Source organism: Cydia strobilella, chromosome 13 (assembly GCF_947568885.1).
Source record: "Cydia strobilella chromosome 13, ilCydStro3.1, whole genome shotgun sequence".
In the NCBI taxonomy this organism is placed as follows: Eukaryota; Metazoa; Arthropoda; class Insecta; order Lepidoptera; family Tortricidae; genus Cydia; species Cydia strobilella.
The window spans coordinates 6764362-6789926 of NC_086053.1; the positions used below are offsets into that span (position 1 = coordinate 6764362).

At 35.9% G+C, this 25565-nt stretch overlaps 1 protein-coding gene across 3 annotated transcripts in view; it reads left to right on the forward strand.

Moving 5' to 3' along the window:
* The window catches only part of LOC134746636 (histone-lysine N-methyltransferase MECOM-like), a 134791-nt gene that overhangs the window by 33766 nt on the left and 75460 nt on the right, over positions 1 to 25565 (forward strand). For 2 of the 3 annotated variants that reach the window (XM_063681086.1, XM_063681087.1), the window contains exon 2: positions 19792 to 19839. In XM_063681086.1, coding sequence (XP_063537156.1) covers positions 19792 to 19839 — 48 coding nt within the window. Of the gene's footprint in view, positions 1 to 19791; positions 19840 to 20395; positions 20512 to 25565 lie in introns of those variants that run through there. The other variant, XM_063681089.1, reaches the window with a different exon arrangement.

Consider the following 25565-nt stretch of genomic DNA (forward strand, 5'->3'; position numbering starts at 1 on the left):
CGTTCCGTTATAACATCAATAACTAGAACGCACGGTAATTGATTGCAGGGCATAACAATATCATAAGTTTAGTTCATTTGGCACGTGATGTCGGGGACAGATCTAAAAAAAATACGAAGTTATTATTTTTGGTCTCATTTCAATATGGACACATAAATTACAGAATAAGTGATAGATTTAACATGAAACCTTTACATAATGGAGCAAAAATATCTCAATATACGCAAAAATTAAACAACAATTATTGCAAGGTACACTACTTTTATTCAGTATTTACAAGAAATTATCAGTATTTCAGTATGCGTTCATTAGTGATAAACTGATAATGATAATTTGCGGGATTTATTTCCAATATACTAACGTCGTATTGAATTTGCATTGAAAACTTATTTGGTAGTGCCCGTCCTCTCGCACTAAGCAGTAATCAAATATTTAAGAACGCGATACACTGGAAAACTGATTAAGATAGTTCATATTTATTTGGAAGTCCAGAATGTCCAGATGCTAGGCGGTAGTATAACTTGCGCTGTACTCCAAACTTGAAGTCGCGCTAGATACATGGAGTATGATGGAGTCGCGCACGAGAACGCAAGTCATGCTAGGCAGTCTTATCTACACATATCTCTCTTTATCTCTAGGACGTGGCTTTTGTATTTGGCCTCGTATCGTATCATATCCCAACGAACAAAAAGCGGTTTTATAATTATCCTAAGACCAATTTTCAATAGACTTATAGCGAACTTATAAGCACTTACAAGCCCGGAAAAGGGCCCACTTTATTAGTGTATTCAGTTTTTTAATAGTCTAATAATAGCCTTATAAACTGTAACAGATGTCATATATTAAAGAAAAAGTGACGAAGCGCTCTAGTGGTGAAGGCCGGATTCGAACCGGCGTCTTTAGCTATCGCGGCTAACGCCATGAACCCCTAGGCCACTTCGCCACGGCGTTACCCTTTTTCCCTTCCTTTCCTTTTTCTTTTTCCTTTTTTTTTTCGGCGGCGGTTTTTTTTCTTTAATATATGACATCTATTACAGTTTATAACTCCACGATTGAAGTTTCCCTAAACGTGGCCTAACGAAGTCCGATTTAAATTAAGAGGCGAATGTTTGGTCGAATTAGTGTGCAATAAAGAACCCAATTTGCGGGGCCACAATTGCGATTGCAAGCACGCTATCACCGTAATTTACACTAATGACACCACTCGCTCTAACTATAAGTATCGCATTGCTTCCTCTTCGAAAACAGAATTAGTGCGCCTCGAAAGCTTGTAATATCCTTACTAACTTATTTTACCACGGTATACTGTCGAGGAAACGGTGGATAATTGATTCCGTTTTTGTTATAAATCCGGAAGTATGATAGTTTTTTGCTTGAAATGGAATGTGTTAATGTTAATGCTATGTTGGGTTAATATGTTAAATTATGTTGTTATAGTAACTTGAAAGTGAATTATTTTAACTACAAAAATGTATCATGAAATGGAATGTGTTAATGTTAATGATATGTTATGTTAATATGTTAAATTATGTTGTTATAGTAACTTGCAAGTGAATTATTTTAACTACAAAAATATATCATGCAGGGCGTCATTCTATCGATCATATCTCTAAAAGTATAAACTGTTATTTTTACTTATTAACTATTTTGATAGTGTCCATTCACATCGAGGTAGTTATTAAAAAAATATTTAGGCCAAGAAGAAAAACAACGAATGGGCACTACCATATTTTGAGTGATAGAATTTGGAAGCGGTTGCCGAAAACAGCTAAGTCCTATTTTTCTGTTTGATGTTTGTAACAGTTTTAATGGATTCATTATCAATTTCTACGGTGATAAGTCGATAGTATTAAGTACCCGGTATAGGCCTAAAGCTTTCTCACTATTTGGAGAAAAGGGAAATTAAGATTTTGCTTCCTTGGCTAATTTCCCATTTTTGCATTACCATAAACAAGTGGGGTGCTTACCCGTTATGGCGAGCCGGACGTCGGGTTAATTAAACAATAAATAGCTGCCCGCTGCCTCGCAACGATTATTATATTCAAATGCTTTGGATTCGCATCACTCTGGTAATGTGTCAAAGTGCAGCGTGCTTATTCTCAAAGTGGTGTAACATAGAAGCGAAGTTTTTTCCAATAGCAATTTTTAGTTTGTAGACAAAATACCCGCAAAAGAAGAAAGAAAACAGTCTTATTGGAACTTTTAAATCTTCTGATTGATGGGTACTAGGAGACCTTCAACTTTTTCGACAATTCTCGAGCTGTCCAATTAAGCCAGCGAAGTCTTGCGGACTTGATGAGTATGGCAGTATTCAACCTGAAAGTCATGCAAACCATAATCGGTGACATGATGTAGTTAATTTGAGTTACCTTAGTACCTATCTAATGGAAAGTGTAGAAACAAGCATCGATTTAACTAGGAATCTGTAAGAGGCCCATCCACCGTTTGCATCCAGCCCATAGTATGTCGCATGCTTTAAGAATAGCATCCCAGCAGTCATTACCGCTGCTCGTTAACGCTCTCTAATTGCACGGGGTTAATATAGACTTTGTTAAATAAAATCTCATCGCACCCCCCGCCCCCACTCGTGGAGTTTTTTCGTTATTTAGCGCGCTGCAGATGCCCTTAATGACTCCAAGACTTACGATGACACTTGGCTTGCCTCGGCACTGACGCTGGATGTTAATTGCACAAGGAATTAAAGAATTTTCGTTATTCCCGGGAATGAATGGGACGGCATAATGCTGTGATCCGAGGAATGGGTATATGTGGGCGCGGCATCAGTGGTAAATTAAATAGTAGGCGGTGATTAGAATCACGATCGAATTTAAACTGTTGTGAGACATACTAACATCAAATCATTTTACGGTTTAGACTCACTTGTTTCAGTCACTCGCGCGACATGTTTCGGAGAGCCTAGGTCTCCTTTCTCAAGCACTAATAGCGTGCGTGTAGCGTTCACGACGACACACGCACGCAATACACGGTCGTCGTGAACGCTGCTCGCACTATTAGTGCTTGAGAAAGGAGACCTAGGCTCTCCGAAACATGTCGCGCGAGTGATTAAAACAAGTGAGTCTAAACTGTAAAATGATTTAATAATCCAATAAGATTTTTTTAAATAATATGTTAACGTGTGCACTTTTAATGTTACACCTCAAAAATTATGGCGTCTAAACAATTAACAATTGCTCAACCAAAGCAAAATTTACCCGAAATATCAAATAATTTAATCAAAATTAACTGATGAACTTCTGAAGACATTCACAGTCTTGACGGCCATTAAGAATATGTAGTTCAGTGTGAATTAGGACCACGCCACGTGGCCGGGGCATTACGCTCGACAATTCGCGCACGATTAAAATTATCCCACTCCATTATCGCTGGGGAGTGACGAGCGATGCAGGCGTAGACCCCGCAAGAAGTGATCCGATTGTATCTACAATCTCGATTGTATTTCCGTATAAGAATAGGTCTATTGTCCACTTAGATCAACGTATTTAAATTCAAAGAATGTCTTAGAGGGAAAGTCAAAAATGTCGAAATATGGATAATGGATAATGTTGGAAACAACAAAATTACGACGTATTTTGATTCGTATTGCAAAAAGTGACGGAAAAACATTTATTAAAGAAGCTATTGAAATTCTTCTAAGAGAATGGAGTACATTGTTTTTTTTTGTTTTGTTTGTTAAAAAAATCGTCGGCCTTCAAAATAATTCTAGAAGCCTTTTTTATAAACATAATCCTATAAGATGAACATTTACCATAAAATGTTTTTAGATTGGGTACAGTTAGTCTTATAGGAGTCAATTCTGATTAAAAGATTGATTGGTTTTGATTCTGATCCATCCTTCTAATGTTGACTTTAATATTTACTTAAAGTATTTTTGATGACAACTTATTCATATTTTTATTATTTGTATCTCCTTTATTATTATTATTATGTATCGTATCCTAGCGTCCATAGGTCTATGGCAGAGATGTAACAAAGACGTTGAGCAAGACTGGCGTCGAACTCAAGATGACGGCGTGATTGGCGCCCTACTTAATTAAACAAACCCTCTCTAATTAATAACAATAATTTCCTTCCGAGGCCTCGACGCAATCCAGATGACGTCATCGCCCGAACTTTGATTGTTTTTGAGAAAATTCGGGAAACTGTTACGATTTACGAAACAAGGGAAGTGCGAAGCCCGTGGATGCTCCTTGTTGGTAATTATTGTGACAATGGCGAACTTGTCTTGGGTAAATTGCGTGTTGTGGAATACTTGCAAGTGTGCAGGGTGGGAGATCAAACGCGCTTTGTTTTATCTGCGGCGCGGGCGGTGGTGTCGCGGTGTGGGCATTTCGCGGGCTTCGCGCTCCTTTTGACGTGAGTTCTTTGAGACGATAAGGTGGTTCTCTTGTTTGGATGGAAAATAAAAACATGGAACTTAATGCCGTAAAGTGGGGCTAATTGAGAACCACGGGGCTATTTAAAAAAAAAAGTTCTGAACCCATATATTTCCTACCATTGCCGTGGTAGAGACGTAGATCTTCGTCTGACAATAGTAATCTAATGTAATATTTGTTGATGGTCACAATGACGCCGACGAATTCACCCACGGTCTTAGAAAAAAAATTGAGTGTATTGTTGGGAAATCAGGGCAAATGAACATCGTCCTACTTCTATTCAGAATATCTGGGCGACCGAGCTTTGCTCGGAAAACATATAGAAAGCAGATGCGACGCAGCAGCGTGTTTAAGTAGGCTAATTTTCATTGAATTGAGTCTCCTTAAACAAGAAATATTTTATCGAAATGCATGAAGTTCTATTTTCATTTTTTTTTATAATTGACTAAATTCTTATGCTTGAGTCGGAAGTGCCATAGACTATCTAACGTTGAAAAGAGTAAGGTTGTAGTGTTGCATATGAAGTTGTAATACACAGATTATACTCGACGAGTAGAAAAAAAATTTTTTTCATTCTGTGTTTACAATTCTAACACGTGTAATACATACAATGATGGAGAAAGGTGCGTTTTATCCATTAAAAATATTTGAAAATATAAAACATTTATTAATGATATATTGGAGTTATTGATTTTTTACTCCAAAAATTGTACCGAATAGCCCCATTTTACGGTATTAGACAGAAACAGAACACGTTTTGTGAATATATTAAGTAGAGTTTTGTGTCGCGAAATCACTTAGGATTATTTAAGTAGTCGCTAATGTTACAGTTACTTTATAGATTTACTAACACTAAACTTATAGTCCCACACATTAACAGATAAAAACCGAATTCACAAAATGGTTTGAAATGCTATTAAATTAGAACTATCATACTACATAGTGCATCTCATTACAATTAGTTCGAGTTCCAAAATACAGGGAAACTAGTCTCTCGCTCTCTTTGTAAAACTAAGTACCGCAAAATTTCCCATCAGCTAACAAGACTAGTCAAAATTATTGTTATTCTATGCCTATAAATAGCATTAGGTATTTTAGAAGCGTCAGCTGATGGGAAACACATTAACCCGTTAGTTTACGAGCGAGAGCTCGGTGACGGCCGTTACGGCGCTCTTGACGCTGTCGCTCGTGTGTCACGAGCTTTATGACCACAAAAAATTGAATATCATTGAGTACACAGTGTTCTTTGAAGACACGTATGCGTTTAGGTAAACTGAGGCATGTTTAAAGGATGTTTATGAAAACGTCTGTGTCTATTGAGGGGCATTTATTCGTACCTCTAGAGAAATATAAGGAAGGAGTGGTAACTCCATACATCAGTTTTCTTGCCAAAACGCGAGTTGTTTTCGTAGTCAACATCTAGCGTTAAGGAGCGAATTTATCAGTACTGCTAGTTGACAATAGATGTCGCGACGAACGAAAAGTCTAATGCTCAACAATTTTTAGCTAATATTTTAACCGGATTAACCGAAATTCTATATTCAACTCCTGAATTCTGCTTGTAATAATAGTTGTAAATTGTTTTAGCAATACATTTTTCGTCAGTCGCGACACTTGTGACATCTGGTGTCAAGTAGCGGTACTGATAAATCCACTCACGTTTTGGTAAGAAAACTGATGTATGGAGTTAGCACTGTTTGGAATAGGGCAACGAAGCCTTCCTGTCTGGTGTCCGGTGGCATAAAACATTCAGATTTTTAACGCAGCTATGAAAATCTATGTAGTTATATTATAACATTTTTTTTTCTGAAGAAGAGGATAACTTTTTTTGGATTAAAAAAGTTATTTATAAAACTATGTATTAAAATAACAATATTCATAACTTTAAAGCAATTAACTGACATAGACTATATAGCAGATAATTTAGTTGCTATTTGATGGTTTATTACATTTCGCGCACAATAACGTCAATTGTCTTCTAAATTTTTTAGGTTATTAAATGTCCGACGCCACATTCATGTTAATTTATGTGACATTCATGCCCCCCATTTTTTAACGGAGATGACAAATAGTTGTGAGGCATTAGCACGTTAGTTGAGCCATTATTTGTAATGGCGTGGCTATTTATTTCATATCTGTGTTTGAGCAGACCGCTGGGTAGCGACGGGACGCGTACACTGCGACCGTAAAATTCGAAATTTGTAAGGTATACGAATGCTAAATTAAAGATGAAAGATACAAAGGTTTATTTGTTCAACATAAGTTACAACATGTTAAATAAATATCGAATATTTTAAGTAATTGGAATTGTAAAATAAACGAAGAAGCTAGATGAAAAATTAGTTATCGCGTTATATTTATGTATGAGAAAATCATTACAATTGTGGAATACTGATACCATATACCATATACCAACAAAGCCGTACTACTTTAACACCCACTGCCAGTACCTATTAAAATACATAATAATTTATTATTTACGACCTGCATAGGCATGAACCAACCTTTTAGCCACTGTGGTTTTATTTATTGTTAGATTTAGATTTTAAGTTTTAAAGGTTATTTAATTCTGTTATTTGTTTTTTTAATATTTGTATTTTTTGTTGTTATTTAATATTTTATGAAATAAATATGCCTTCGTTAGCTACTTATTATAAAATAAAACCAATTCTTAGGCTATTTTGGTTACTAACAAATTTTTCTTTTTATTGCTTTTTACGGAGCAGATGTCTCAGATATTTAGTGCTAAGCATTTTAAGTGTAAAGTCTACTACAAATAAAATATTTTTTGCTTAACCTCGGTATATTGCTGTGTGCACAACCGTCACTCAATGATTTTGCCCGGGGATTCGGATCATAATCGCGTGAAACATTATCAGTGGGTGATCCCGCGCGGGCATATGCCGCGGAACCCCGGCGAGATGCACTTTGCCCTAACCCTCAACACTGCGAATATGCGAGGAAAAACAATTGACAACTCATTTTAGTTATGATTATGTTATTAAGTAATACAAATTCACACTTTGCATTTTCATTCGAAGATTATTTATAAAAATCAGATTAACAAGCTTTTATAAATTGCATGCGCAAAATTTTAGTGTCCTGATGTTTGCATTTTGGTAATAACGTCTATCAATTTTTTTTCCTGCCATTTGCATAGGTATATAAAAATGAGCGCTGTTTCATCTAAAGAACATTAAAAAAATACCAATGTGTGCAGCCGTCAAAATAAACAGAATTTGAACTATCAAATATATCTTTAGAAAATACAATCACTAACATATTGCATTCGCGGTATTAACGCGGAATCATTTTAAATTTGTTATGTTCCGCTTGTTTAGGGGAGCGAGGGGTCGCGCGGCGCGGCGCACTGACAAAAAACGTGACGTCTATGTTATACAACGTGAATTGTGTGAAGTTTGTAATTAGTCGCTGATGTTACTTGTTATCCTGGGGTTTCTTTGCGAGTATGCAGTTTACGGTATGATAACTTGATCAAGAAAAAGTTATTCAGCTGTTTAATTATGCAAGTATAACATTTGACCTTGTGCATTATTTTGATTCATGAAACACTAAAAATATTATTGAACAAGCCAGAGCGCAGGTCTCACTTTTAGCGTAGGACAAAATGCTTTCGTCGTATGTCTGTCGGGCTATTGTCCTCTCCTCCACAAGTTTATCCTCTCACACGATTTTTGAGAAATTTTGTGAGTAAGTTCTATACCTAATTACATTTTTTTTGTCGATAAAATTTTTGGGGCTCTTGAGGTCTGCAGCTGTCAGAACAACTAATTAATAGGTATATGAAGTTTATAATTCTGAATTATTTGAAGCATTTATCGATGCAGTGTTACACTATCCCATTATACATCAACTTTATGATGTTAACAAGAGCAATATGTGGGCAAATGGACAATATCTGTAGCGTCGCGTGCCGCCTAATCCTCCCTCCTCCGTCGCGTGAGAAGAGAATTCAATCGCCGACGACGTAGGGATAGACAACTACTATATCTGACACTTTGTAATTAATTGCTGAAGGGTGTATCGTCGTTTTTTATTGATCGATTTTTGAGAAGTTCTTTACGCCCACCCCGATTAATTAAATTAGATTAGAGAGAGATATAAATTTCAGGACAAATATTTGCTTATGTAAAAATTATAATACTTTGTCACGGTCGTCATACATTGAGGAATCAATGATTAAATTCAATAATCATACAGACAACAAAAAGGATCACAATAAATTACCTTGTTAATATAAATACAATTTGAAATATTACTTTAAAAATACAGCATTACATAGATGGCAATATGTATTAGTGCAATCCTCACTCACATCTCTATGAATATTTTAATGTTTATAAAATGTTATTGGCCATATCGGCTTATTTTTAAACTATTGTTGTGTAAGTAGGTATATCATGGGCGCCTGACGGATGCAATATGGTGACGAAAGCATAATACGGATAAGACTTTTATTAAATTTCGAGTAATATTTATGTATAAAAAACTATACAGTTTTTGTTAAAATTAATTAATTTTGTTCAAAATAATGGTGAAGTATCACTTCATAAATACGCACCTCTAACATCTGTAGATGTACCTACAGAGGTCATTTTCCCTATTTAAAAGTGGACAGTGAACTATATGTATAATAAAAGGAATGGACTAAAAATATCGAATATAGAAATAAATATAATTATATGTATACTTCAACAATACATTTCTATAGCTTTTTTGCAATCATGTTCCCTTTTTGTAAACCAATTATAGTAATATCCCTATTAAGTATATCGTTTGACATTATTTTGACGAATTTTGCATCCGTCAGCCGCCCAATCATGCAAGTCCTGATACTCCCCTGATGTGTGCAGTCTCTTAGTATATAATTCCTAAAAAAGTGAGTTTATCTAGGTATGCCTTTCGTTATTGTTATCACTTGTCTTCAGCTCCCTTGTGTACCAAACATTTATCATTTATTTTACTGTTGCGGATTAGAAATTGTCGATATTTTTATCACAAAGCGCATCGTCTTTTTTTGAGAAAATTATTCCACACTCTAAGAAACTTAAAATTCCATTCTTTCCGATAGTATTCTTAGGTTGTGTTCCCTCTCCACCGCCGGGGTCGGCCACTTAACGGATCGACAAAGGAGGGTCGCTAAGAGTTAATTCGTGTTTGATGTCACTGCAGACGCCTTATGGCGTGTCTCAGGAAATGCAGTTTTCCTAATAGACTGTGGGAGGTTACACGCTCTGCGTTTATGGGATTTGAAGATGTGATTGATGTGTAAAGTTAACAAGTATCTTAATAGCTTCTAATAAATAAGCCCTACTACTTCAGTCCCCGGCAAGTTTCCACGTAAATACTTAATTGAAAATAAATTTTGTGTTGTATTCAGTTTTTTTTGCTAACCAAAATTTTTTTTTTTTATATCTAACTTATAACTCATATCTAATTGATTACGAAATACGAATTCACTTAAAATTTATGAACAAGATATCAGTATATGTACATTTGAATAGACAGCAAGCTTGTCACACGATTAGCCGTCATAATTTCGATAATCTTCAATATTAATCGGTGAAAATGATGAATGCGTCGGGGTAATTGTTTAAAATAATCTCTTCAGTTTATAAAGACGACCCCTTGCTATTAACCCTTAAACGGGCGTGGGGGCCACGCGCACTGTCACATTCACAATATAGCTTACACTTTATTATAATATTTTCGTTCCATATTGCCTCTATTTCCCCCTTAGTTAGCTGTCTGGGTCAAACTGCTTGTTTTTGGTTTGTATTTTTAATAAAAATTTAATTATACCTATAAAAACCGGACAAGTGCAAGTCGGACTCACCCACCGAACAATTATTCACTGTATCTGCAGTAGGTATTTGTCTTAAAAATATTCATCATCATCATCATCAAAAAAAAAAACAAAAATGTTAGCTAAGTAAAAAAAAACAGTTTTATTTTGAGTTGAAAACTTTAAAAAAGAATTAATAGTCTTTAAAAAAGTGAAAATTAGAAAATCTAATCACCTTATGTAAAAATAGATGTTCAACTATTACTAATGCATTTTCTTTTTTAATAATTACTAAAGCACATATAACGTATAATTGCTTTGCCAGTATTGTCCCTTGTGTACTGCGAGCAAAATCACCGCTTGATCTGCTATGACAATAAATCATGTAATTTGGCGACGAAACGCGGATTTCGCTGCGCGGGACCATTCCGCGCCATGCCGCCCTGGATTTGCTCTGCTGACAGCAAACGCAGTTATTATACTGCTACAGACGTATTCGAAACACGAACGAGGCGCCACTGGTTCAGAACCAAATGTTAACCACATTGATAAAGGGCGTACGTGTACGGAAGGGAGTGCATGTGTACGCATAAGCTCTTTTAAAATGGAATGGTAATAGTTCGTATTTTTGCCATCGGTAGTGTTAAGTTTGTAATCGCCCACCACAATTACATGATGACAATTTATATCTGGAAGTATTACAGTCAGGGAGTTTACTTATTTGATCAACTCTAAATCATGTCGTGGGGCGGATTTGTCATTTGAATGTGTTTAGTGTACGCTTTTATTCCAGTTTCCTTTAATATAATTTGTGGTTTCTGGAATTATGTATATTATTTTGTGGAAGGTTTTATATGGGTTACCTACCTGTTTTAGTTCTGTAAGTAGTTATTAGTCTGTGCGGAAAGTGAATAGTCGTGGAATGTATTGGTTCCTATATATTCCACGACTCTTCTGTTTCCGCACAGACTATAGTTATTTGTGCAACAAGATAGGAAAGTTGGTTTTTCTTGCGAGTGTTGAGAATCTTGAGCGTAGCGAGGGACTCATAAAAACGAGATGTAAAATAATTAAGCTCTCGTGTGACACATGATTTTTCACCCCAGTAGTGAGAACATAATATACAAGGTTAAAATGTATTTCGAATTTGTAATAGACCCCGAAGTATGAAGTGGCAGTTCATGGCCTTCACTAAATTAAAAAGCTACTTTGTTTCACTCTCTGGAGTGAGGAAAGTCGCACTTTCCTCACTCCCTGGAGTGACGAAAGTCGCACTTTCCTCACTCCAGGGAGTGACGAAAGTAGGCTTGTTCGAGCTGCTGAGGTGAAAAAGAAATTTTCTCTGCTGCTCACAGGCTCTTTAGTAAAGATCCGTCTGAATCTAGAACATACTAGACGTCGAGTTCTTTGCCAGCCGGTGTTCTATCAGAATCGGATTCATTTTGGAGTGTGCTTGCAATTGCACGAATTGTTTTACCTTCTTTGTTCCAACGCCGACGTTACTGAAAAGTTGGAAAATTCCATTCCGTAGCACTTCACATTAGAAAGACGGGGTAAATCGTTCTAATAAGTAAGTAGTACGAGTAAGGTTTTATTTGCTTGCCACACCAGAGCTCCTGGTGTAAATTTTATTCGATAACGTGATGCTGACGTACGCGTTTGCGTTAAGTGTCATTTTGTATGGGATTTTGAGTTTCCAAAACGTCCCGCTTGAAGCGCTGTTCAAAATCCCATACAACAATAGACATAACGCAAACGCGAACGCTCGTCAGCATCACGCTATCGCATGAAATTTACAAGGAGCTCTGTTGTGGCAAGCAAATTAACCCTTACGTGGGCGTACCACTTACTTATTAGAACGATTTACCCCGTCTTTCTAATGTGAAGTGCTACGGAATGTAATTTGCTCTCACCGTAGATGAATCCATAGATAAGCAAGAAATATGTTACATATCGTTCCGTTTCTATTCTCGGCTGTCACTACAAGAAGTCATAATACACATGTAAGTCGATCGATGTTGGGTGTACACAGGGAACAATGGGCCAGCGACACAATGGACAATACGTCCGATACGATACACTCATCTACTGTGGGTCTGTGTTGTGCTTTCGTATTGTGTAATAGAATACAAGTGGCTTGATAAGCTGTAGCTGTGTGCTGATATTATAAGCAGTCCTATGTAACTCCGTATAAGATAAATACAGTCTAAGGAAAAAACGTGCTTCGGAAATCAAGAAAAATTGATTCTCGGACAGATGGCGCCGACACCTTTGTCCTATTCTCGGCTAGATGGCGTTGACGGTTTCGTTTGTTATTTAATAATTTTAACACAAATCAGTGAAAGAACATGGGTCAAAATCATATAAAAATAATAAATACAAATAAAAAAATCATTTATCCATTTTTTCATATACAATTTTTTTGGTATTTTTATACATTTTTATTTTTAGTTTTAATCGTGTGTCGATATTTGGCAGTAAATTTACTGTGACTACAAAAATTACTATGAACATAACCCTCTATCCTATATATTCTCTTTGTTATAAGGATTGCAGCGGTTAAGTAATTTATAGCGCGTGACTTAAGACTTAATCCATGAAAGTCTGTCTTTGTTTTATCAAACTATCATCACACGCTTATCTGTATTACTTGTTCAATGTTCATGCTTATTATTTGGGGGCCTCGAATACAGTAGATTAACTTTTTAGCCGGTTACATGTTTTCTACCAGTACAACTTTGTACTCAATTCTTGACAAGATCTTGACATCTTCAAGCCTTTATTTAGCACACCGTAATAATTCCCCTTAAAGCTACTGACTAATTATTATTTTCCTTGTGCTTTCATGTAACGAGTAGTCTACTGCAGCTTCATTTGATATAAGAAAATCCGTACGTATAGGTTACGCTACGAATAAATTACCTAGTAAGTTCAGCGAAATAAAAAAAATATTATTTTAATCTTGAGGGCGCGTCCTGTTTGTAGAAAAAAAAACATCTATATTAAATTTGATCCAAAGTGAAAGTCGTTAATGGGCGTTTCGCTTAACTGTACAACTTTAAGGCCGGTTAGAAATCGTCACAAAACTAACGGTCAATGTCAAACCCCATACTTTTGTCAGGAAAATGAACTTAACATAAAACTTAACAGTAAGTGTAAGCGTATCATTTACGTATGTAAGTCAAAATACGTGAGTGACCCTATTAAAATGAACCGTTGTTTTAACTTTATGTACGCGCGTGGATCTGGCTAGGTTTAGCTCGTAGCCTCTGTTATTAAAACTTAAGTTAAAATGAAAATGCCCTAATATAAGCTTATTACAGATGTTCGTTGGTAGTGTCGCGAGGCGTGTCGCTGGTAGATAAGTAGATTATTGACAGTGGCGTAATGAGGGACATAAATTGGCTCGGCAAACACCGTTACAGGGGCTTAGCTTCTGTGCCAACAAGGGTACTGACACCGTCATTTGACGGTTGAGGGTTACTTTATTACACAAAAATATGCCGTTTGCGTTTTTATTCATATTCTTTTTTTTTTGTTATAAAGTAAAAACAGAACCCGAGCCGATTCTGACGACATCTCTTTTTAAAATTCTCAAGACGTTTGGGCTGTAGGCTGAGTGTGTGTTTAAGAAATAAAACTAACATGTAATCTTAAAGGAAAAATGGAAAAAATTACACCTCCGGCAGGACTCGAACCTGCGACCATTGGAATACCGGTCCAATCGTGTCTGCCAACTGAGCCACGGAGACCTACCAGATGTATGCAATTCTTTACATTCCTTCCCTTAATGCTTTAAGGCAGGGTAGGGTAGGGTTGTAGTATCGCTCGCAGACGTTTCTGCTTGATAAAAAATTAACATGTAGTGACATCATTTTTTTTTAATTGTAGGTATATCAACAAAAAGTTTTAGAGGTACAACAAATACAACTAGTTTCTTCAACTAGTTAGTATTATGAGTTTATTATGGGCACCACAAGTGTAAAAAAAAATCGACGATAAAAACTATTATTATCGTTTCTCTCTGCTTTTCTTATAAAAAGTGTAGTAAATATGTCTATATTGTGAATGTATAATAAATCTACAAGCATGATACTACCTACTTATCCTTATCTATAAACCTGGCTAAGATCCCTGACCCCCGCACAAGCTGATCATGAGCCAAGCTGCGCTGCAGCGGCGGCGGCGCGTGCGCAAGGCACAATGCAGCGGAAGACGCCGCCCCCGGCAGATGGCCGTCTTGAACTGGTTCTAATATTGACCTGGGGTTCATATGAATATTCAGTCTAATGCTTTGTGCGGTGATATTAATTTGGTGGATGAAAAAAGTTGGCGATATTGAGTAAGGTAAGTTGCGAGTCTCGGTGTATGCTTTGGAAATGAACGAAACTATTATTGGATGAATCTAAACAAGTCTTACGCCACGCTCACGAAACGCGCGCTCCGAGCGTGCACGCTCAAAGCTGACGCCGACAGCCATACATTTCTTTAACCAAAGCCATTTGTTTTAGCACGTCAATTTAATGTTCAATCTATTATCAATATCTAAAAACATATTTATCGATGATGATCGATGATGATCGATGATCACATTCTTAGTGGTATTGATAATTTAAAGGTTTAAAGGTGTAAAGGTAAGGTTTTAAGGTGATATATGAGTTACGTTAATGACTTATATTACGGTCCAGGCTCAATCCACGTGGAATTCCAATGTTATGTAATACTTAACTTTCCAGTGTAGAAGTAAATGGTGAAAGCAGATGGCTTTTTCCTTTTCAACCAGACCGCACAGGTCCAAATAGGTATGATATTAAGAGAACAAACTTACTTTCCTCATTCGAACATAACAAGTAGCACAATCAAAAGCTAAACTACAACTTTTTTTACGTACCTAACCTAATTTATCGGTCCTTCCAAGATTTGAGATTAATCAACAAACAGCTTGGATGAATATAATACCTAGATAATTTTAGTAACATTTCATAGAGGTTACTTAATAAAAATAAATGTGAAATGAAAATGTGCTTAAATTATTAAAACCCATAATTGAACCAAAGAAATGAAAATTGTTTCAATCATTATTAAGGTACTTATAGACTCAAGCATTGATATTGACAATTGGTTTTCAGGGTTTCATACCCAAAGGATAAAAACGGGACCCTATTACTAAGACTCCATTGTCAGTCTGTCTGTCTGTCTGTCGGTCACCAGGCTGTATCTTATAAACCATGATAACCAGACAGTTGAAATTTTGACAGATGATGTAAATACATATTTCTGTTGCCGCTATAACAACAAATACAAAAAATAAAATAAAATAAATATTTAAGTGAGGTCCCTCCCATACAACAAACGTGTTTTTTTAACTGTTTTTTGCATACTGGGACGTAACACTTCGTGCGCAAGTCCGACTCGCACTTGGCCGGTTTTATTAGACCTCAAGACTTACCCTTTTAAGATCACTTCCGCTTATCAAGGAGTGCCGTCGGCACGCGTACATACACGCGTTGTCTATAAACGCATCAACACTAACACAGACAAAGTCTATAAACACATAGAAAGATAAGAACACGCGCCAAATTGAGTGCCATAATGAATGAGCCCTAAAATAAACGGTTTACAATACGCACATCTTGTATTACACAGTTTTGTAAGAAGAGGAAGTAGGAGGCAGCTGGCTGACTTCTTTTTCTTCGTAATGATGGTTTGTAGTGCATTGCTTTTGTGGCAGTGTCCTGTCGCGTGCCTCCAGTATTATTGAAACTAAGTAGGTGGAAAGGTGTTCGGGCGTAACTGTACCGTTGTAGTCTCAAGATGTTTTGGTTGTTGCGTATTGCGCTCACCCCAAAGGACCATCGGCATTGCGCAGTCTGTTTCTTGCACTTTATTATTACAGGGGCTGCTACAATCAATATACATCGCGATTTTTCACGTTTTACGTAGCACAAATACAAAATAGTACATTTCGATGCTAGTGCGGAAAGTATGTCATTACTCCACGAGTACCGAGATATCTTGCCACGAGCCGTAGGTATAATTCTGTGACATCATTGACATTGACATTATGAAGAAGTGTTTTTCTAGCTTTTATTCGACTAGAATATATTTTGTTATTATTATTGAACCCACTTCAATGAAAGTTTTTTTTTCAAATGCATGTTCTATAAGACAGAAACAATTGTAAATATTAAAACATTGTACTATTATTACCTAAATATCGTTATTTATGACTATTTGTGTATCGTATATTTATAAAAACAATATCGAATGTTGCCTTTGGAAACTTAAAACATTCTTGCAGTAAGAAAATACGCCTCTTCTTTGACAGGCGTTCCGTTCCATTCAGACAACTTATTAAAAACGGTTTTTCAACATTAAAAAAAAAACGTGTTATAATACTTATAATGATGAAGAGGTAAGTAATAAAATATGAAATATGCATATTTTTCGTATTCGTACATTAACAGTAGGTTTTTATGTTGATTACGACGTTTAAATGAAACTAATATTAACACTCATCAATAAGTAGTCATGAATAGGAACAAGCAAAAATTAAAAAAAATTGGAAAAGTAAAAAGCACTAGTTCGCGAAAACCAACTTTCCGCACGCTAAACTGCCACGAAAAGTAGCACTTTTTGAGCAACTGTATTAAAAAGTATGTTGTGCGGTACTTATTATTTCATAATCGTAAAGTAAAATATTGTATGTGGGTACATATTGGGCGCATGAGTGTATATATATTTCTGTTGTCAGTTCAAAAAATGTATAAGTACTTAACGTACTTCATTACTGATCTACTTTATCATATCATATCAATCGATTATTGATAAACTGTACTAAAAAATCATGTAGTTCATCGTTATCTGATGTTTTCAAGGTAAAGATCGGTATTGACACCGAAGATAAGTATTAGTTAATATTGGATGTTCGATTACACATTTTGGCTATTTCCAATATCTTCGTTGAAAGGACTAAGGACTTAGTAAATAGTATCCTAGACAGGTATTCTCGTAGCTAAAGGCAATGTATGTATACCCAAACATGCGTTGGCAACTCTTCAGATATAGTAGTAGTAAATCACTTTATTGTACAAAAAAAATGTACAGATATTACAGTAAATTCAGATTACTTTACAAGGAAGTTTAGATTATTTTATAACAAGTTGGAGTTTTACCAACTTAATACTACTTAGTTATTATAATTCCTCCAGATTACAATAAATGTATGTAGGTAGTCATTTGTCGACAACGTTTGTTGTTATGGTATGAAATGAGGGTAGATTAATTAGGTACTGACTCTCTCTCTCTCTCTCTCTCTCTCTCTGAAGAAGGCGCGTTGTGAAGCACGTTACCAGTCGATGATGACCACGACCACTTTGTCAAGAGTGAAACGACAAAGAAGAAGTTTTTGTTTCATATTTGTGCAATTCAGTTTAAAAAACTATGATTCTTTACGGATTTTCCCTAAGCCGGTGTGGTTTTGAATCACGTGCTTTGATTAACATTATGTCATTAATCTACTAAGAACAGGAAGCGTTCGCCTTGTGATGCGATGCTAATGTGAGACAATGCTGATTGAAGGGTGTCAGTAATTACAGGCAAGTGGATGGGTTAACGCAATTGAGCTCGATTAGCTGGTACCAGAGGGGTGGCCAGTGCTTGTCGGTGCCAGCTTGTATTAATTAATGTATTGCGTCGCAATTACAGAGGATACCTGGATTGCGTTATTATAATATGAAAAGTTTGTCTCGGAGCCCGCCATTTGCGATACCTTATTACTAATATGTACATATTAAGGTACAAAATTATTCTTCACGTCACCAATTCGAAAAAGGGGTTTTTCTTCCCTGCTAGGAGGGATCAAATTGGCACTTTTCTTCCCTGCTAGGAGGGATCAAAGTAGTAGTTTCTGTTGTAGGACACTATTTAAAAAATATTGCACATAATTTTTTAGCATAAGTGTAATAATGCGTTTATTTTAGTTAATGTACATATGTGCCTGCACCTCCTAGTTATAGTTTAGTCTTAAGAAATACTTGCTGTGCCCTAACTGTGTGAACTTACCCTAATGTAATACCTATTTTGTACCACATGATTAATATGAAATAAATTATGAATTATTAAAAAAATAGCCGACAGTGGCTCACTCAACCTACTTCCAACACGAGAGAGGCTATTTGCTTCCCTGCTAATACAGCAGCCACATTCAGTAATCGAACAAATTCAATTGGACGAGCAATGGTTGTTCTAGCAATAGCAGTATAGCGATAATTGGGCGACTGAGCCACTGTCCTCGCCTTAACCCTAGGTATTTGTAAGAAAAGATTACTGAAATAAAATATTAATTAACTAATTACGGCTTGTAAAGTTTCATGAGTAGTCTATAAAATGAATAAAGTTATGAAACTTATGAATAAGGTCTAAGTTGAATAAACAGTTTTCGAGAAATCGGTGCAAATTATATTTCGTCGTCCATACATTTTGTATCCCTGGGTTTATTCACGTTAAACTAGTAGTCGTAATTGATCGTACGATTAAAAATATGCATACATATTTTTGATGATACGTTATCAGATACAAAGTTATCTTATACTGCATGGTACGAAGAACGATAAAACGATTATATAAATTAAAGTAACAAAAACTGATAAATGAATCCACTAAAAGTTGTTTTGTGCGGAGTTACCTACTAATTTAGAATTATTTTGAATGCGTTAGACATTGACGGACAGAAAACTCAGAGCAATTACATGTGATTCATATGTGATGAATTGATGATCACGTATATAAATATGTCAGCGGCCGATCGTAAAATCAGGACGGTCGTAAAGTTTCTGTGTAATGTTTTGACGCTAGTCACATTGAACTTGATTAAACCAATAGATAAGTTAGTAGGTAGGATAGGTTCGTTAGGTTGCTTCATATGCCCGAAGGCCACGTGCCAATGGCGAGTACCTAATTCTAAATCATCCATATAGTTTACTTTCGGAATTACACGTCAATAGGTAGTGATTCGGCATTACCAGAATACATCTTATTAAAAAAAACGTCACTATTATGGTTAACATCAACAACAATGGGCCCTGTGTAGATTAGTGGTGTTTCTACTTTCAGTAATATAATGAGATGATATTTAAAGGTATCGACAAAAAGGCGTAATATTGCTTAGTTTTGTTATTGTGTTCCTTTGGTAGGTATATTTTTATTTCAGCGTAAGATAAGGACGAATAGAATTAAAGGAAAAATGGAAAAATTTACACCTCCGGCAGGACTCGAACCTGCGACCATTGGAACACCGGTCGAATCGCTTCTGCCAACTGAGATGTGTGCGAATTTTTTCATCTCGACCCTCAACGCCTAAGAGTATTAATAAATTTGGAGTAACGCTCGCAGACGTTACTGCTTCTTTAAAAAAAATAGTTTCGAATACAATTATGCTCGAATTTGGCTTATACTGAGACTGTAGCGACTTTTAGTGTGATCGTGGCCAAAAACTCCTCTGTCTACAGGCTCTGAATTTTAGTTATTCATTACCGTTGATCAAGTGTCAAGATTGTATGGAGATATTAAAACTTTATCTTATTATTTCAGGTGCTGAAGCTGAAAGAGATGCCTTGTCAAATAATGATGACAAAACAGGTCAGTTATTCTTATTAATAATGTATTTTTGCAAGTATGCCGAAAATTATTAATATATCAGATGGTAATTGCCGCTCTATATGTACTTAGTGTAACTTTCCTTAGGGCTCATACGCGCTTGTGATTATTTAGCAGCCGCGGCGGCGTATCGCGAATCGCGGTTGCTACCGCCGTCTTAGGCAGTTTTATGGCCGTGGCGGCGCGTCGACGTCGGGATGCGGCAATGCAACCGTCAGTGCCTATGGCAACCTCCGCTCCGCTACTTCAACTGTCAAGGTTGCGCGGTTGCATAGGTACGAGTAAGAACTAAAATCGAAGTTGCGGTCCGAATCGCAGCGCAGCGCCGCGATTGTAACCGCAAGTGTATGTATGAGCCCTTAGTACCTACTGTTGTTATCGAACATATATTAACAAAAATCGTTTTCTTGATATTTGTTTTGTACCTACGATGTCTTCAAATTCGCTTAATTCGAGGTAAATCCTGCTATTGTCTTATCTACTTACTTTATCGGAGAGATATGACGAAGAAGATATAATTTTTTCGGTGACAATTATTGTTAAGTGAATCGCCGTACGCGGTGGATTGGATTTTAATAGGTAATGAGTTGTATAGTACCGATTAAAGTATCACTTGGTCTCAAGGCGAATGACACCAAAACTTCGAAATTTAAGGTAAGTGTTTTTATTGTTTAAAATGCTACGCTATGTTTTATATTGAAAAATAAAACTTGCCCACTGCAGCGTCACTCAAGGCTAATCTGCAGAAGCTTTGGCTTTCCAATCAAGCGTGATTTGATAAAGTAAGCAGTTATTTTATTTTATTTTTTAAATTTGTGAAATTTAAATACCTATATGTATACATATAGGTACGTGCGAATAGGTAGTTCGCAACTCGTGTCGATTTAAAACACTCCCTTCGGTCGTGTTTTAAAATTCGCCACTCATTATTAAGTTGCCGTAACATCTATATCATTGCGCTGGAATGAACTCCGCGGAGTTAATTATTAATTAATGATAAGGGTTTTTTATATTTATTTAGATAAAATTGTGCTGGTTATTCCTTATGACGCGTAGGCAGTTAAAATTTCCGAGAAGTCATGTTTATTTTATATCATAAGAGCAAAACGATAGTTACCCAACCAATGGGGAAAGCCGGTTAAAGTTAATTGTATAGATAGATCACCTTCTAGATTCCATATGTATTTCATACGATAAGAGAAATTGACAGAAAATGGAGGGTCGTTAACTATGTACGGAACCCATATAAAATCAATCAACATAATTCCCACTGAACAGAACCAATAGAACAGGATCACTTCGAGAAAGAACATTGAATCATTCTTGCATAAATAATTAAATGTTTTTGGCACAAGCTTTTATCGCTGACTGTACACACATTACATCCGCAACTAATATTCATCGAGACAGTTCTGACAATCCCAAACACAATTAGTTTGCGTTGTTTTATCACAGAGTTCCCATGGCCACCTCCTGTCTCCATCATCAGATCAGCTCATTGCATTGTCATCCGTCATCCGATTTACATATGTATGCAAAATTTCAGCTCAATCGTAAATCGGGAAATGGGTTATATTTAGCTTCCAAGATGTGACCCACACTAACAAAGTAACTAACAGGGCAAGTTAAATAAAAGCTTGTAATAAAAACTACTTATTTCCCATATCATACAACAGGTATATAAGGGGTCAAGTTAAATAAAACCGTTTAAAAACAATCACTTTAGAGGCCACAAGTTTTGTATACTTGAATATATTATAAAGTTGATATTGCCGTTTCATGTCGTTAATATGTTGATGCTATCTAACCAGATAGTTTCGCTTGATGATTGTAGTAATCATTCTAAATATTGTATCTCCTGATAGCAGCCTTAAGTCTATAAAGAGTAATATGCTTGCAGTAAGTACCAAATTGTTTTTATATAAAAATAATAATACCTACGTAGATAGCAAACGTTATAGTTATCTCTGTATGGTCTACGTTGATTTATTATATTAATTCAGTTATCTAAATGTAGGTATTAAATAAATATTGCTAAGATTCGCTTAATTCGAGGAAAATCCTGCTATTGTCTTATCTACTTACTTTATCGGAGAGATATGACCTGTGGATATGACGAAGAAGATATAATTTTTTCGGTGACAATTATTGTTAAGTGAATTGCCGTACGCGGTGGAATGGATTTGAATAGGTAATGAGTTGTATATAGTACCGTTTAAATAAATATTATTAAAAAAAAAAAAAAATTATAGGACATTCTTACACAGAATGACTAAGTCCGACCGTTTAAAGTATCACTTGGTCTCAAAGCGAATGACACCAAAACTTTGAAATTTAAGGTAAGAAGAAGTAACAAATAACGTTCCCCAAAGCAAAATATCTTAGTCTAACCTAATATCAGCAAAGCGGAGGTTGTTGAACATTTACCGTTTGTTTATTACACTTGAATTCGAACCTAATAACCTTAAAACAGCGGTTAATAACTATGTTGTATAAGGATATAACAGCTCTCTTTATTTATCATAACATTTCTATTGAATTAACCATAAGTGAGGTTAAAATAATGGAAATGTAATACATTTGGAATAATTTCTATATTAAAGATAAAAATTATATGATTAATTAATACAGCAATTAGTGCTAGTTAATCACGTAAAAGTATGTCCTACTGGTACTAATCTTATCTGTACACTTTATAATTCTATCATTCATTAATATCCAGCTTCATATTGCAAATGAAACTCCAACACATCCGAACGGATTTCAATCGTCAAAGCAAACATTCCATGTGTTATGGCGAGTCGATAGTAAAATCTGCGCTGAATCGATTCTCTTCCCGGTCGTTACCGTGTGTCATTAATTCGGATCGTAAACCGCGGTGTTAGGTCGCAGCTCTGCGGGAATGTGACGCGAGGCACGATCTTCGGTGCTCCTTTGCAAAGGTTAAAATAAAGACGCTAAGCACGAATAATTTTTCATAACACTTGCTCGAAAAAGATCTTATTTCATGCAGGGGTACTGAAGGACAAAAGGACTCGTGAGTTATATAGCTTTTTTTAAAAATTATGTCACTAATTCATACCACGAACCAAGTAGGTATAAATTCTTATTTACTTTGAAAATTCTGACGTTTATATAGTATAGGTAGATTGTTAACCAAGGGTAGAAAAGCACCCATTTCTGTCGAGGTAGTTTGGCGCTCGAACGTAGTAAGAGCGCCAATAGTCCGAGACGGAAATGGTCACTTTCACCCGAGTTAAACACTCTACTTTTTTTTCAATTTTGTTTTCACCCAGTTGCTCGTGGGACGGGGACTCAGAGGAGTACCCCATTTTTATGCACTAGAGCAGAAACGTATCATTTTCTGCGCACGTTTTGGAACAACAACGACCCACTTTCAGAGCATGAGATATGAAATAGTACATTTCGATGCTAGTGCGGAAAGTATGTCATTACTTCACGAGTATCGAGATATCTTGCCACGAGCCGTAGGCGAGTGACAAGACTCGGGACGAGTGAAAAATGACATATCCGTACGTGTATCGAACGACGTTTTTTAATACAGTTGCGAAAAAATAAGAAGAGCAACAAGTAAGGAATGGAATTCGAAACTTTTATATTATTAATTCTGTGACACTGACATCATTGACATTGACATTATGAAGAGGTGTTTTTCTAGCTTTTATTCGACTACAATAGATTTTGTTATTATTATTGAACCCACTTCAATTAATGTTTTTTTTTCAAATGCATATTCTATAAGACAGAAACAATTGTAAATATTAAAACATTGTACTATTATTACCTAAATATCGTTATTTACGATTATTTGTGTATCGTATTGTGTTTATAAATAAAAACAATATCGAATGTTGCCTTTGGAAACTTAAAACATTCTTGCAGTAAGAAAATACGCCTCTTCTTTGACAGGCGTTCCGTTCCATTCAGACAACTTATTAAGAACGGTTTTTCAACATTAAAAAATAAACGTGTTATAATACTTATAATGATGAAGAGGTAAGTAATAAAATATGCATATTTTTCGTATTCTTACATTAACAGTAGGTTTTTATGTTGATTACGACGTTTAAAGGAAACTAATATTAACACTCATCAATAAGTAGTCATGAATTGGAACAAGTAAAAATTTCAAAAAATTGGAAAAGTAAAAAGCGCTAGTTCGCGAAAACCAACTTTCCGCACGCTAAACAGCCACGAAAAGTAGCACTTTTTGAGCAACTGTATTAAAAAATATGTTTTATCTCATGATTCGTTATCAGCCGATTACTAAATTATACCCAATATCAATAAAGCCATTGCCGAGTTGCCCACATTTGAAGAAGTATTGTAAAAAGTAAGTAATGATGAGATTTGGATCAAATTGTCAATATTTTCATTCGGTACCAGCTCATTAATTTATGTGTTTATAGACACGTACATTGTTATAAATTTGATTGTTAAAGGCGTTGTCAGCCGCTCGTTTGGAGCGTGCCTAACACTTTCGCTCTGTTCAATGCCTTTGCGCCATAACAGCATTCGACGCGGTCCCTAATTAAAATCTGTGCCTGTCTCACATTTATGACCTTACTCGTACAAATATATCCGTATTCTGAACACTGTTTCTTTCTTAGATACAATGTTTTTGAACTTGTATCCTATTCCCTGTAAAGCAAGGTTGCCTTTTAGATTATATGTGCCATTTTCAACCAAACGGGTACTTATTGTCGCTTGTCAGTAAGGCGCTATTTCCATATAGCTTCAATTAGAAATCAACCACAAGCGACAATGTGGTACCTTTTGGTTGAAAACGTCACATATGACTATACATAATTGCATTATTTAGAAAGCTAGTAGCAGATAAGCGAAGCTAATAAGTAAGTTTATTGAAACAACCTATTGTTTGTAATTAACTTTTTACATTTTGTATATTAGCAGCAAAAGTGATTATGTTTACTATATCGAGTTACATTTGAGGATATTCTCACTGAGCAGTTAATTTAAGCGAGTTGCTTGAACTGGTTTGATGTTACACATAATATTAGGCGTGTATGAAAGCGTCCTGTATAGTTTGCTATTACCTCCTTGAAACAAAGGATCCCATATAGTGTATTTGTGTCCATAGTAGCATGTATTTGTTTAGTTACAATGCACATTTAGGCTTGAACTCAGTCACTAAGTTCTATAGATGGATATTGAATAGATATTTATACAATAGGTACCTATTATGTGTATTCCTACCTACTTATGTTCGAATATAGGGGTGGCGCGTGCAACAGTTTTACATGAGGACCACCACCAATTAGAAGCAATACCAAGCCATCGGCTGAAGTGCCATCATTATCTCGGCCGCCCACAGCAAGCTAACACTTGCTCCGCTGTTATTAGGCTTAGAATCCTATGAAATATTCACGGGTTTTTGGAGACAAGTGGAGTGAGCAATCCTGAAGTATGGGGTTGGGACATAGTTAAAGCGTTTAGGCTGAGAGTCGTCGAGGACTTTTTGCCTTTTGTGAGTTTTCTACCGTTTTGGCGGTTTGTGCAGCGGAGCTATTTTATCAATCGCGGGGGAGTTTTGACAGAGAAGGGATCCAGGGATGCGAAGCCGCGGAAAATTACCGAGGCTCTTTTGAATGTTATGTAATACCGCGTGGAGAGAGACCGACCTCCAGCGCAACAGACTTATTTATAGGTACAGTCCTAGACGTGTT